The sequence below is a fragment of the Crassostrea angulata genome, chromosome 3 (genome assembly GCF_025612915.1).
Source record: "Crassostrea angulata isolate pt1a10 chromosome 3, ASM2561291v2, whole genome shotgun sequence".
Lineage (NCBI taxonomy): Eukaryota > Metazoa > Mollusca > Bivalvia > Ostreida > Ostreidae > Magallana > Magallana angulata.
The window spans coordinates 52,935,087-52,949,543 of NC_069113.1; the positions used below are offsets into that span (position 1 = coordinate 52,935,087).

Sequence of the window (14,457 nt, forward strand, 5' to 3'; positions counted from 1 at the left end):
ACTCATATATACCAATCTTACTCACACTATGTACCATAACGTTACGTGTATATATGTATTTATAAAATTATGTTATTAGACAGCACGTGTTCATAAAAAAATATATATATTGTGTGTACATATTTGAATGCGACATTTTTATGCAGGAGATTACGTTTGAATTTTCGCGGAATCAGTCATTGTATTTCATTCATACGTCACTTCCTTGTATACAACGGGCACGCCCACAGCACGCGGTTCAACCATTTGAGGTAAGTAATGGTTTATTTACGTTACCAAACGACAATCAAACACATTGAAGAATCTGGTGACAATTTGTGTTACAAATGTTTGTAATATCAATGAAATCTGATTGGGAATTTAAGGTGAATCTCTTAATTTCAGACCAGGGCGAAACACTTGTGTAATATTGTCAGTCGGAATTCTCACAGAACGAGGTCAAGACAAAGAAAAGCACGTTGTTTGTCAACAGACTCTTGGATTATGATCATGACTTACCAAGATCAATCAGACATTGACTACGAGACTAGTTTAGCGGCAGAAGGACTCATGTTGATGTCAAATGTTGTTGTCGCTTCAAATAAGCCAAATCGAACAGCTGATGATGTAAATATGGCAGACGTTTCCAACACAGACAAGAAGGATTCTTTGTTCAATCTTGCAAGCATTCTGACTGACTTGGGGAAATTCAGACGAGAACACATAGACCATGATTATTTCAGTGGGGAAATGAAGAGGGTTCATTTAAGATCTTTACAAAATGACGAAAGTTTCATTGAAAAATCCACAAAAGACAAGAAACGAAAGCGCGCAAAAGCGACCCCGCCCACTTCGGTAGCTGAAGGATCTGACGACGATGACAGCTCTGTGTGTAATCCAAAGAAGAAGCTTCACCAGTGCTATTACAAGGGATGTGCCAAAATGTACGGCAAAAGCTCACACCTAAAGGCACATCTGCGTACACATACAGGTAAACTGATACACATCAACACAAATGGGGGGGGGGGGGGTAGGAATTGTGCATGTTGGTGCTGAATTTGTGAAATCTGGGCAAGTTTTTATTCATGTAAATTGCATACTCAGGTATAAGCTTTTATATTGATATATTTGTGATTTTTGGTTCAGACTTAATGAAATCAGCCAGTCTGTCCTTTTTGGGTATTTCATCATGCTTGTGAAACATAAATCTATATTTACACCTATGTAAATTACAATATGAATACAATTCAATGAAGTTTAATTTCTGTCCTACTGTTAAAATTACTCATGCCAACCTTTAATTGATTTCATAATTTAGTTGATCATTGTTCATTGACGTATAAATTAATTACCCATTAATTAGTGAGTTGATTTGTTGACACATTGACCCTGACTGTTTTGACCTATTTCAGGAGAGCGTCCATTCCCTTGTACCTGGTCTGGCTGTGATAAGAGATTTGCCAGGTCAGATGAATTGGCAAGACACTTACGGACACACACAGGTAACTAACATGTAATATTATATATACACACATAGGTACCAATTGTTTACAGCAACAAGAAAGCATGAATATATACACAGCCCCATTTTCCAAGATGCATTTATGTGAAAAAAGCAGCAGCATCAGCTTGAATCATCATTTTATTTTATGTAACATATACGTATGGTCTATAGATGTTGGTAAATACATGTATATCAAATATAACAGTACCGGTAATGAAATCAGAGTGAGTTAAGAATATGGATGCCATATTGCAAATGACCTTGACCTTTAACTTGGATTTCTGCAGACTATAATCAGCTGCACTAGTCTCAGCATGTCATCCTGCCAAAAATAATTTTAAAAGAAATACAAATTATGTAACAAGAAGAGGAAAAAACAAACAAATTATGTAATGGGAAGGGAAAAGGTATACCTGTATATCTTTCTAGACTGGGTTTTATGCAATTGTACTCAGGTCCTCTGTGTTTAAATAACATGTATGTGGTTGAATCTTTGAGGACAAAAAAGGTTAAAAATCTATATCAAATTTTTGCGATATTAATTACCTGATTGAATGAGTGTAGTAAATGTGTGTACTTTTTGATTGCAGGAGAGAAGCGCTTCTGCTGCCCTTACTGTGACAAGCGGTTCATGCGGAGTGACCACCTAAATAAGCACGCCCGCCGCCACCCCGAGTTTGACCCCACCGTGCTTCAGAGGTCAAGGTTGAAGAAGAGCAGTTCCAGTCCCCTGCCAGACAACAGTACAGAAACGGACCGAGAGAGATAAACACCAATCGGAGGAAGATGGTTGAAAGAGCGAAATGATGTGTATACAAGCATGCATATGTAGATTTATGCTTGCTTATTATATAGATATGTAACTGTACTTGATTTTTTTCAATCTCTCATTTAAAGTTTACATGAGGGTATGAATGATTAAAGTATACTGAGTAGTAATGACACACAGATCAGACATATCATCTAATCCCTGTGACTGGTCTACAGCGATGTATTTTACACTCATTCTAAAAGCAAGTTTGATCTCAGTTCTGGTGAAAGAAATATGACTGCACATCATAGGCAATGGTTTAATAAAATGTGTATCAGCGAGTACTCATGCGCACTAATTTTGTTTTTTTTGTTAAAAAACAACCAAAAAGTCGAGCATCATTGCTGGAACATACGGATTCTGGTCAATTGTCCATTGTCTCCAAATTTAGTAGTTTTCAATTTACTTGGATTTGTGTCAAAGGTATGTTAGGTATTTAGTATAAGTATTTTTTTACGTATGATATATGACTGTACCTTTTAGTTTAGTGTTGTGACATATTTGGCAATTGCAATAGAAGTAATACGAGTATTTGATTGTTTATTGTGTATATGAATTTTTGAAATATCCTGTATACCCTCTATGTGTTTGTTTTGTGTGATATTTTTAGAATTTGAGGTCATTCTGATGGCCAGTTATACCCTATTAGGAATTCCCTGCTGATTCTCAGTTTGAATAATTTTGTCCAGCTACATTGCTTTCCTTCCATGTTACTGGGGAGTGTTCATTGGCTACTTAATTTCCTTAATCTAAACTTTGGTTTGTTTTTAAAACAATTGTTGTCAGACATTACAGTGAACATCTGGTGAATGTCTTTTAGAGCCCTGTCTTACACACTGATAAATTTGCTACATGGATATCCCTATTTTTGTTTTGAAATTTTTGTTTTGGCAGAAATCTTGCCAAGAACGTGTACAATCTGGTTGTTTGGGAGAGAGAGACTGGGTGCCTCATCCATGTTTCTGTGAGTGTGTGTGGTTATGAGATCCAGTCTTGTTCAATGGGTCTGACTGTGTGTTCCAGTGTTTGTATTTGTGACTGACTGTCTGTGTGTTCCAATCTTGGTCCATGGGTCTGACTGTGTGTTCCAATCTTGGTATATGTGTCTGACTGTGTGTTCCAGTTTTGGTCAGTGTGTCTGACCTTGTTCTCCATCCTGGGTTTATCTGTCAGACTGTGTTCCATTTTTTGTCTATATCTACGACTGTCTGTGTGTTCCAGTCCTGGTCTGTCTGTCTGACTGTGTGTTCCTAATTTTGTGTCTATGATCCAGTTTTTGTCCATGTGTCAGGCTGTGAGATTGAAGAGTTTCTGTCAGTGGTGATATGGCATTGTGTTCATCTTTGTGTCATCTATGTTGTTTGATTGATATTCCATTGATGTTAAAATGATATTTAAATGAAATGTTGAATTTTTATATGACCTATGTTTAATGTGTCACATAGACTTATCATACTTACAGAGAAATCCAAATTGCTACAAATATTTATATCAACTTTATTAGTGCTTAAACTACTCTTATGGCAATTTTGTGATATATTGAAAGAGATAGATTCACCTTTGATGATATTATTACTTTAGTCAAGATTATCATGATTCATTGAAAGTGTTCAATATTTTGATGTTAAAAGTTTGAAGTAAAAAAAAATTTTACCATCAACAATCTGTTACAGTTATATTAAGGATTGAATCGTTTAAGTCATCACAAACTGTTAGAGTTATTGTTGGTTCCGGGATTTTTTGTATATACATGCATTTAATATGATCGAGTTTGTCAGTTACTTTGATCTGTGATTTTTTTTCTCCTTGATATCTACAACATGGAAAGAGTAATTGTGATGTTTTAAAATCTTTCATTTTCCAGTGTGTGTGGATTCATCATATCCACGATGATAAGAATCTTGCAAGTATGGAATATAACCATCTTCATTTGTACATACATAGTAGATAGAAATATATATCCACATTCAGTTTGAGGAACGTCATTCCATTTTATGTATGTTTGTGTGATTTTTTTATGATATGGTTGGTGAAAATAAGCTACGTTGTGATTGTGTCATTGTAACCTCTATGTAACACATTGTGTGATTGGTGCTAAATATTCCGTATGCTATACATGTACACCATATCAAGATCTGTCCATTGTTGTAAGTACATCAGTTTTTGGTGATTTGTGACATTTTTAAAAAGTTTTATAATCAGATCTGATCTATTTCCCACAGTGTAAGTAACCTAGTAGCGAGTGCCTCTCAGTATTTGTATTCACCGAACAGGCCTGCCATTTTTTAGCAGGTCTGATGTAGTACGTTGTATATATTTTCATTATGAACTTCCAAAGAAAGATATATAATCTCAAAAACTAAAGGTAGCATGTATATATACAAGTGAATTGGGTGCCAATTGACAATAATATGATTTTTAGACAAAACGATATAGAGATGGATACTATTTTTGAGTTAGGTAAAGAAAGGCTAAATATTGACTGTATATTTTGTACAAATGCCTTTTATTAAGCAAATATACAGGGATTTGATGTTGCTCCTATGATATAGTTTTAATCTCAAGTTTTCAAGTTGTAAATAGTTTTATTTTTGTTGATGTTGAACTATATATATATTGTAAAACCTGTTCATGGTAATCGTGACAAATAAAAATACTATAATGTCTCATTCATATTGTTTTAATTTTATGTCTGAAAATATGAAAGATCAGGTGGCATGTAAATTCTTGGAATGATAATTATCCTGCAGCTTAAACTGTTTATTGGCCTATTCTTTTTAACTACATTTATCAGATATGCTCTATACATTATATGGTCAGATGTGAAAGCAACCTGAAATATGAAAACATTTATGGGATTGAAAAAAAATTTTTTTTAGTGGGGACTGGGGCTGGGGGGGGGGGTGGATTTTGAAGAACATATGTGGATCAATTTCCTGCTTCACATTGACATGAGAGGACAAAATTTTGACATTTAGAATAGTGAATCGTTAATATCTGTATGATATATATTAGAGAGTTACTTTCAACCCTGTTGAAGATACATGTATATCATTAAAACAGAACTTGACATTTCAAAAAAAGGGATTTCTATGAAAACTTGTAAATAAATTTCTTTCGAAAAATTCTCTCAAATGAATTAATTTACGGCATAATACATACTATAAAATCGAAAATTAATATAGATATTTACATACAGCTCATAGAGCTCCTTATTTACATCGGGATCGAGAAACAATTATCAACAACTTCCGATTCAACCACCGGTGCTTTGGTACACGCAAGCAAATTCATAAACATGGGTAAATTTTATGTTCTATTCAGTTTGCAAGAATATATCCATATCGAAATTATACAGGAAATCTGTTTCATAACTGCGAATCATGCATTTCATAATCTGTCTTGTTGGTTTTCCAAGTGTGTTGTAAAGATGGGTAAGGGGGAAGGGTGGGGGGTAGGGTTAATGAAAACTATTTTAGTGTAGAAAGAAATTATTGGTAAACGATAAAATTGATAACTCTTACAGCGTTTTTGTTTTGCAGATAAGTGTTAAATCAAGCAAACTGCCTAAATATGTGTAAAGGAATGTGTTTGTCTTTTTCAAAATGAATTTTACCAGGTCAAACCCAATTTGTTTAACTTACTAATACATATTGCTTGATTTTGCAGTTATAGTATACCTTACCTATTTTGGATTGATTGACTTAGTTTTTGACAAAAATTCAAAAGTATTTATCATTTTTGAAGATTATTACCCTATGATTGTAACAAAAACACATTGAAATATTCCAACATTTCCAATTTATAAAAGAAACAGTACCGACTAGACCAAACCTAACAAAAAGCAGACCAAATCCCAGAACTGCTTTTGGTGTCTTCTTAGGGTCTGCTTCAGGTCTGCTATGACCCAAGAACAGACACAGAAGCAGACCCTTAATCACTACTGAAAAATGACCATATATCTCTACATGTTTATTTGGAAGATGCAAGGGGCAAATTGTGTATATGCACATGTATGTGGTCTGGAATATACAAGGGGCGGGCTTACAGGCGACAAGAAAAAAGATAGGGTCTGCTTCACACTTCAGTGCAGAGCAGTTGCAAGTCATTAGTCTTTAAAAAGTAGACCCCAACCAGACACAAAGGAGACCCCTGGTTGTATTTTGGGGTCTGCTTTGGTGTTAGAATGTTTCTAGTCGGTACTGTACATTTAACATTACAGAATTTAAAAAAAAATATAAAAAAAGAATTTTTTTTTTTAATAACTGTACACATTATATACTGCCTTTAATAAGTGTGTAATTTAGGGAAGGACATGCATGATTATTTTTGAATTTGTAAATGATTGACAAGCATTATATGTTGTCAATGAGGATAAACTTTGTACATTAATTAATTGTGACGACCCGGTATTTGCTGACAACATTTTTGTCAAAGTCACAGAATATGGCCATCAGGTTTTTTTTATAACATTTCGTTTGCTAATTCTAAATTTTTAAGATTTTATGTTGTAATTATGTTTTGCCTTCATTATGGAAAAAAAATTTCAATCACTTACATACTATTCTTATCTTTTAATAAAATTTTTAAAAAATTTGATTTACCATAAGGCACTGTATACTGGTTTTGGGGTGGGGTTGTTTTTACCCTTCTGCATTTGCAAGCAGTTTACCCAGTCTTAAATTTGCTCAGACACAGATAGAAATAAATAATCTTTCTACCAGTAATTAACATAGTTAGTTAAAAATTGTTTTGAATTTTTCCAGTCCTAACTTTGCCCAATTTTAATTGCAAAATTCAAACACTTAATAATAATTTATTAAAAAAGAAATATTCAAACCCCTCTCATTGTTTGGTCAAGCTATACATGTTGTATATACATGAAATATTAATGGTAAACCAAATCAAAACATTGTGCTTGACCTGTGTGAAGACTCATGGCCTTATAATTCTGATTACAGCCGTGTCGAGTGGAACATCGTGTGTCCTGTCATTTACCATGGCTCTGACCTCGTTTGCTGCCATGCAGATGTTCAAGCAGCAGCTGGCAGGGTCTGAGTACATGACCATCGTGGGAGGACTCCTAGGAAGCACCATCTTTTTCTTTGTCCTGGTTGTATCCTTTTGTCTGTGGTGCTGTCACCTCTCTTTGATCACACTATATAGTGCTATCACAACTGCCGTTATATGGTCATAACAGATACATATATCTCAAATGAAGATCAGACTGTAAAGATTGCAAGTCTATTAGCTCTTTCCTTACACATATTAAACAAGCAAATGTGTTTGCTGAAAAGTCCAGAAAACATATAGGAAAGCTGGAAGTTTATAGCATGTGCGACAAACATCTTCATGTTGATTAGTTGGAGTTATCTTTCTTGTTTTTTCCCCCACTGTTAGTATACTCATATATGCTCAGCCTTTTATCTTGTGAATGCTGCATTCTTGCATACTTTCTGTTCTCCTTAACCAAATCTCAGGGTGTCGGCAATCTCGAGAACTCAATGTTCGGCAGTAATTTCCAGACCAAACTTTTTCCAGAAGGTGAGTCTTAATAAGCCTATCACCGCCTAAATTTATTATAAAAAACCTTTCCTCTGCTAGTCGACTTTCATTATGATATTTCAACCAAGATAATTTTGTTAAAATACGATAATCTGTTAAAGACAAAGTGGTCAGTTAAAACAAATTATGATGGGATAGATATGACGGTATATGTGGATTTTACAGTGCTCTTCTGTCTGGCTGTGTCGATGTTTGCCTCTGGCCTGGTCCATCGAGTATGCGTAACAACATGGTGAGCAATATTATTCACTCAGTTCTTACTTATGTTTTAATAAATGATAAAATATATTTTTAGATACAATAAAAGACAATGGTTTAATAAATGAAGTTCAGTAAAACTAATACCTCAGTATTTAGCTTTTACGTTCTTAATCATTTGACACTGCTTATTTACTCATGTATCAATAAATGATGGGATATATTATAAATTTATATTTACATGATTTGTTAAACGAAATATAGTAACACAAAGACCCCATAATTTTATCACATCATGCATTTTACCCATATACTTTAGACAATTAAATCAGATAGATTTTTATGATTTAATTTTTTTTCCAGCTTTTTGTTTTCTCTGGTGGCATTGTATTACGTTAACAAGATTTCTCAGAATAAATATTCTGCCCCAGTGGCGGCTGTTCCAACCAAAGCAACACAAGGCAAAAAGAAGAAATAAAGTTGTAACTGTTCATTTACACCATGTTATATCATAGACATTCATATATAGAAATAAATTTTATATAGGGTTAAGACAAGTTGTTTTATTTTCACTTGTATTCGGATTAAAAACCAATAGTCACTATTTCTTAAAAATATGTTAAATGTATACACATAATTTGTAGAATAAAAGGAACATTTTGTCATATGATCTGTTGTAGTAAGCCAGTTCTATTCAGACACGGATATGTATAGAGAAAAAAAAGAAAATGCACCTAGAATACTGATGGTCCATCCAATGTCAGTAGCGTTATATACGTACATCCAATGTTAGGTTTTGTTGCGTATAAAATTTTATTATGGCATTCTTAAAAGATATTGCATCATCCATTAGGAAATTAATTTTGTTTTATTAGTCACTTGATCACTGGTGAAGTCTTGCATGCTTCCACGACCAGGTACATGTCTGGTCTAATATGACTTGAGGACTGGAAAAGTCTGACATACTATGATTTGGCCACTGGTCACCGAGTCTGGCATACTATGATTTGGCAACTTGAAAAGTATGGCATACTATGACTGGAGCACTGGTAAACTTAAAGTCTGGAATACCATGAATTTAATACCGAGAAAATTTGGCAAACTGCCGGTTGACCACCGGTGAAATCAGACGTTCAACAATTTGATCATTGGTGAAGGCTGGTATCTTACAAGTTAACCAAATTGAATGGAAAAGCCGGTTATCTAGATACCATTTGACAACATACTTATACTTAAAATTACAAACTTTCTCAAGAATAACAGCGCAATTCCACATCAATAATGCACTTGATATTATCACAAGATATCTGGTGGAATACAGCTGATCCACCAACACTATATTTCGTCTCCCTCAGAAACCTTTGCTCTGATAGTGGTGACATCAAAATGTGTTGGTATATTTATACTGAAGAAGAGGGGGTGGGGTGAAATGCCTCAAAATTTGGGAGGATGCACGCTAAACATACTTATGTCGCAAACCGAAAAGACCTGGTATACAGAAAGAGAAAAAGGGACCACTGAGAAAAAAGTTCTGTGGTGTCAAAGATATACATGTACTAATACCCCCACAACTGACAGTTTTTAGAAAATGATTATTAAATGTCAAAAACTTATCCCACCAATGCTTTGTTTATTTAAGTATCAAAAATATCATGATATCAGAAATAATTTACAAAAAGAATCAAATATATTAATTCAAAACATTATTCTTGATAGTACTGTATCCTGCATGCCATTCTCCAAATACAGATTTTATAAACATAAGAGATTGTGACAGTCCATTTTCGTCTGTATATTTGTCTGTATTGTTCATCATTATAACTGCTATAAGACGTATGTCTTAAGCAATAAAGAAAAATTGATGGAAGAATTCTTCTTCTACTGAAATATATAGTAAGTTGATAAAAGTTTCTTTTAAATCCACTGCATATTTCATCTCTATAGAATGGAATACATGTATCTTCAAACCAATTGAACCAAAAGTATTTTTAACAAGACACAATTTAGGCTCAAAGTTTTCTCATTTTTCTATTTGTGATGTCAAAAATGCTGAACTTTTTTTTTTTCTTCTCTTTTCTTTTCCTCTTTTTCTTTTTTAAATATATAGATATCAAACATATATTTAGATTTGTACATAAGTAATTAGCAGGTTTATGTAACAGTATATTTCTCTGTTAGATGCGTAGGGGGGATAACAGTATTAGTGTCCAGAAAATCCCCCTACCAGTTTTATAATCTAAAGGTCTGGTCACCTTTAGAGTTATATTTTTCAAAGATATAGCTAATACATGTAACAGCAAAGTATTTTTCTGGTAGATATGTGTAGGGGAAATCAGTATAAGTGTCCAGAGACTCCCCCTACCAGTTTAATAATCTAAAGGCCAGGTCACCTTTAGACAAACATAATTTGAAATATAATTACAATTTTTCATTCAATCTATTAAGAATATCAAAATTAAACATAATGCTTTTTGCTGATTTAACTGTCATATAAAACTGTGTCAGTGCACTTTTCAAAAAACATAATAAACCATTATATGTTACAATGTCGTTCAAAACTCTACATTTCATTTTATATTTGTACATTTTATAAGCTACAAAAGATACAACATTATTAAAGATAAACGTGTTTTTGTTGCAATATGCTGGAAAACCAATAACAATAACTTTCCATGTAACATTTATATTTAAGATATCAGACACTTTCTTCCAAATGGGGTTAGATATACAACAATCAAAAATTAGATGTTTAATGTCTTCTTCTACATTACAGTTCAGACAGTTTTTGTCAAAATTTTCTTTCCATTTACTTACACATTTATTACAAGATAAAATATTGTGTATTAATTTGTAATTAAATTCTGATACATTTTTATCAAATATCTTTTTCACTTTTTCTTGGTAGATATTACCCCACATTTGACGGTCATCAATACAAAAAAGTTTGGACCAAAAATTTTCCATTCTAGGCTCTTTTGAGTTTTTTTGTAATAAGATGTGGTAAAAAAATTTAGATTTTTTTCCTTCGACATGTTCGAAATATCCATGAAAATTGAAAAACAACTTTGTACTTCTATTATGTGTTATATTCTGTAAGTTAATTTTAGCGGCATATTTCTTAAGGGCACTTTTTAGAGTTATATATTCACATAGGTAATTGTTTGTAGATATCAGACTCTCTTTAATTTCGTTTATTGGTTTGAATCCATTTGAATTGAATAAATCATTCACGTACTTAAAACCGCTTTTAATCCAATTTGGAAAAAAGACTGTTTTTCCTTTATACGTTATATTTCTATTGAACCATATATTCCGAAACTGGATATTCTCTCGATCAGTGTTTTTACATTCATTAAAAGCGCATATTACTTACTTATAAAAATGTGGGAGGTATTTGATATTTAGGTCTTGTGCGTTTGTAATATTAGTGTTTAATAGATAAGAAATATCTAAATTATATCTTTCTATACAAGCGTTCAAGAGTTGATTTAAATCATTGTTAGAATGAATAAGTTTTGAAACCCATGATGCTTTTAAAGCTTTGACCTTAGTTTCAAAATCGGTGATACCAATCCCTCCATCTGATATATGTCTTATTAAAGTTTTACGCTTTATTCTTTCTCTTTTCCCCCATAGAAACGAGAAAATAATTTTGTTTACTTGTTTAAAAATAGTTTGATAAGGGTTTTCAAGTATTGTTGCGACATAAAGAAGCTTAGAAATAATTAAAGAATTAATTATCTGACATTTTCCGAAGAGAGTTAGCTTTCTTGTTCGCCATGAGTCCAATATTTTTTCGAACTCTCTCAGCTTACATAGCCAGTTTTTTTCATTACACTCTATTTTATTATGTCCTATGTAAATACCTAGACATTTTACTGTATTTATGTTTATTTTGATATTTTTTATGGTTGTATCCTCCTTAAGAATGTTTCTAAGTTCTCCCAATACTATACATTCAGTTTTTGATACCTGAAACCAAAATTTTCTATGATTTGGATTGCTTTTTCTAGAGAGGTTATGTCTCTTAAAGGAAAGGTGCTATCATCGGCATGTTGAATACATTTTATTTCTTTTTCCATATTTTCTAACCTAAAGCCTCGAATTGAATTTGAGCTATTAATTTTTTCATTTAGAATTTCCATTACAAATAAAAATACTATTGCTGATACGGGACCATTATTTTTGATACAGAAATTTGGATTGGTATACAAAATTTTTATCCATTTAATAAAGTTATTCCCAAAATTGAATATTTCTAGTGATTTTATTAAAAAGTTTCATTCAACTGAATCGAACGCTTTTTGGAAGTCAGCAAATAAGAAAATTCCTTCTTTATTTGTATTTTCGCAATACTCGAAAATATCCAGAATAAGCCTAGCATTATTGCCAATATATCTTCCTTTTATATAACCCGATTGATTTTTACTTATTAACCTATCGATTATTTTTTGTAATCTTCTGGCAAATATAAAAGCAATTATTTTATAGTCACAATTAGTGAGACTTATTGGTCTGTAATTTTCTAACTTATCTAATTCCCCTTTTTTATGTATAAGTGAAAGAACTGAACGTTTTTGTGTAGAAGTTAATTCTTCTTCGATATAAATTTGGGATATAGCTTCATATAGAAAATTCCGGATATTTTTCCAAAACATCTTATAAAATTCAACAGGTAAACCGTCTATTCCAGATGACTTATTATTTTTCATTCCATTTACAGCTTCTGCGCATTCTTGTAATGTTGGGAAATTTTCACAAAATCGAAATGTTTTTGTAAATTTTTAAAACTATTTAAACTCTTATCTTTATCTTTTAACAGAGAACAGTTGAAATCTCATACAAGAATTACATTTTCATTATTAATAGAATACTTTGAAATCCATTTTGAAACCTTTTTAAAAAAATCAACCCGATCGTTCTCAGAATTAGGTGCATAAATATTGACAAGTGTAATAATTTTACTATCATGTTCTATATTCAACAGTATAATTCTGCCATCTGCAGATTTATGCTGGTTTAGTAATGTAAAGTGAAATTTGCTACCTTTACTGTGTGAAGAAGTAGAAAAACTATGAAAAGATGTACCTTTCCAGCCTGAATTAAAAATATATTCTTTTTCAGATATAAAATGTGTCTCTTGTAAAAATACGACATCACAATTAATATCATTAACCCAATTGTATAAAATTACTCTTTTTTTATAATCATTAAGTCCACGACAGTTCAAAGAAATAAATTTAACAGAAGTCGTTGTTGTGTCCGGTTAATAGAGTTAGTAGAGACAGATTAACACGTGTACTTATCGATGCCTTGCTGCCTGGTTTTTACCGCTCTGGACATGGAGACGGAACGCGGCTTCGTTCGTCGTTTGTCCGCAAGACGCTGTAACAGCTTGCCGAACTTGTTCTGACCGGGCCATGCATCTGGAGCAGTATGTGCGGTTTTTTCGGAGTCCAAGCCGGTGCCCCAGTAGAGATCGTATACGGAGTGGGCGAAGATGGTATGGGGCCTGGAGGAAGCTAAAAGATCATTCATTTCCTTTAACTGATCAATCTTTGCACATAATATTTTCTCCATGACATCCTCAGCTTCATCCCTCCACTGTGGGGTGTTAGTAACGGTGTTGCCGATTAGCTTGCACTCCAAAGCTGACTTGGCATCTCGAATTTTGTCTGCTGCCACAAGGTTGCCTGTACGAATAGCTTTGGTTAGCTGGTAGGCCTGCTCTGCAGATTTGAAGTTTTCTCCAAAGATCTTTAGATCACATGGATAGAAATTCGATAGCACATGTTTTGCGCCTTGGACGGTAGCAACATTTTTTGGATCTGCAACAAATTTTGCGCAAACGCTTGAGCCGGGTTTTTTGCAGGCTGCGCAACTTTGCTCATTTTGACAATTACGGGTGTAGTGGTCATTTTTCCAGCATTTTGTACATAAGATAGTAGGTTTGTCAGAATTTTGCCCGCGATGCAGGATCTTGCATTTAAGCCCAGCACAGTAGCTAAAGCGTGGTAGAGGTTTTGATGTAAGTGGCTCGATATATATAAAACGATTGCCATTCAAAACGCTTGTCATTTTATTTTAAAAATGCTGAACTTGTGTATTTCGAAATTATAATGATTCAGATCTCGGAACGTTTTGTAGAAAAAGCTCTTGTCATGATTGTGCTTATAAAGAATGTACTGAAAAGAAAATTCCACACTTTAAGTAACTCATGAGGTACCGTGTCATTTTGTTAATAAAAAGCACTCATAACAGAAAAAAATATTTTAAAAAAAACATCTGATGAATGATATCCAACTTTTGTCTGAAAATATGACATGAGCTTTTTAAACATTAATTTATCGATATTCAAAAATGGAAAATAATAATAATAAAAAAAAATTCAGCTGAAATC

The 14,457-nt window shown here is 33.0% G+C and overlaps 3 protein-coding genes across 3 annotated transcripts; 2 read left to right on the forward strand and 1 right to left on the reverse strand.

Moving 5' to 3' along the window:
• Window positions 1-57: 57 nt before the first annotated feature.
• LOC128177616 (Krueppel-like factor 9) lies at window positions 58-4,967 on the forward strand. Its single transcript, XM_052844405.1, has 4 exons — window positions 58-251; window positions 385-970; window positions 1,392-1,481; window positions 2,074-4,967. The coding sequence occupies exons 1-4, from the start codon at window positions 141-143 to the stop codon at window positions 2,250-2,252; spliced, it is 966 nt and encodes a 321-aa protein (XP_052700365.1). The 5' UTR covers window positions 58-140; the 3' UTR covers window positions 2,253-4,967.
• Window positions 4,968-5,503: 536 nt separating this feature from the next.
• On the forward strand, window positions 5,504-8,614 carry LOC128175035 (keratinocyte-associated protein 2-like). The gene is made up of 5 exons (XM_052840413.1): window positions 5,504-5,596; window positions 7,256-7,410; window positions 7,775-7,838; window positions 8,025-8,091; window positions 8,421-8,614. The coding sequence occupies exons 1-5, from the start codon at window positions 5,593-5,595 to the stop codon at window positions 8,533-8,535; spliced, it is 405 nt and encodes a 134-aa protein (XP_052696373.1). The 5' UTR covers window positions 5,504-5,592; the 3' UTR covers window positions 8,536-8,614.
• Window positions 8,615-13,346: 4,732 nt separating this feature from the next.
• LOC128176968 (uncharacterized) lies at window positions 13,347-13,975 on the reverse strand. The gene is made up of 2 exons (XM_052843475.1): window positions 13,961-13,975; window positions 13,347-13,814 (listed from the first exon to the last, which is right to left on the reverse strand). Exons 1-2 carry the CDS (start codon window positions 13,973-13,975, stop codon window positions 13,347-13,349), a joined length of 483 nt encoding a protein of 160 aa, XP_052699435.1.
• Window positions 13,976-14,457: the final 482 nt, after the last annotated feature.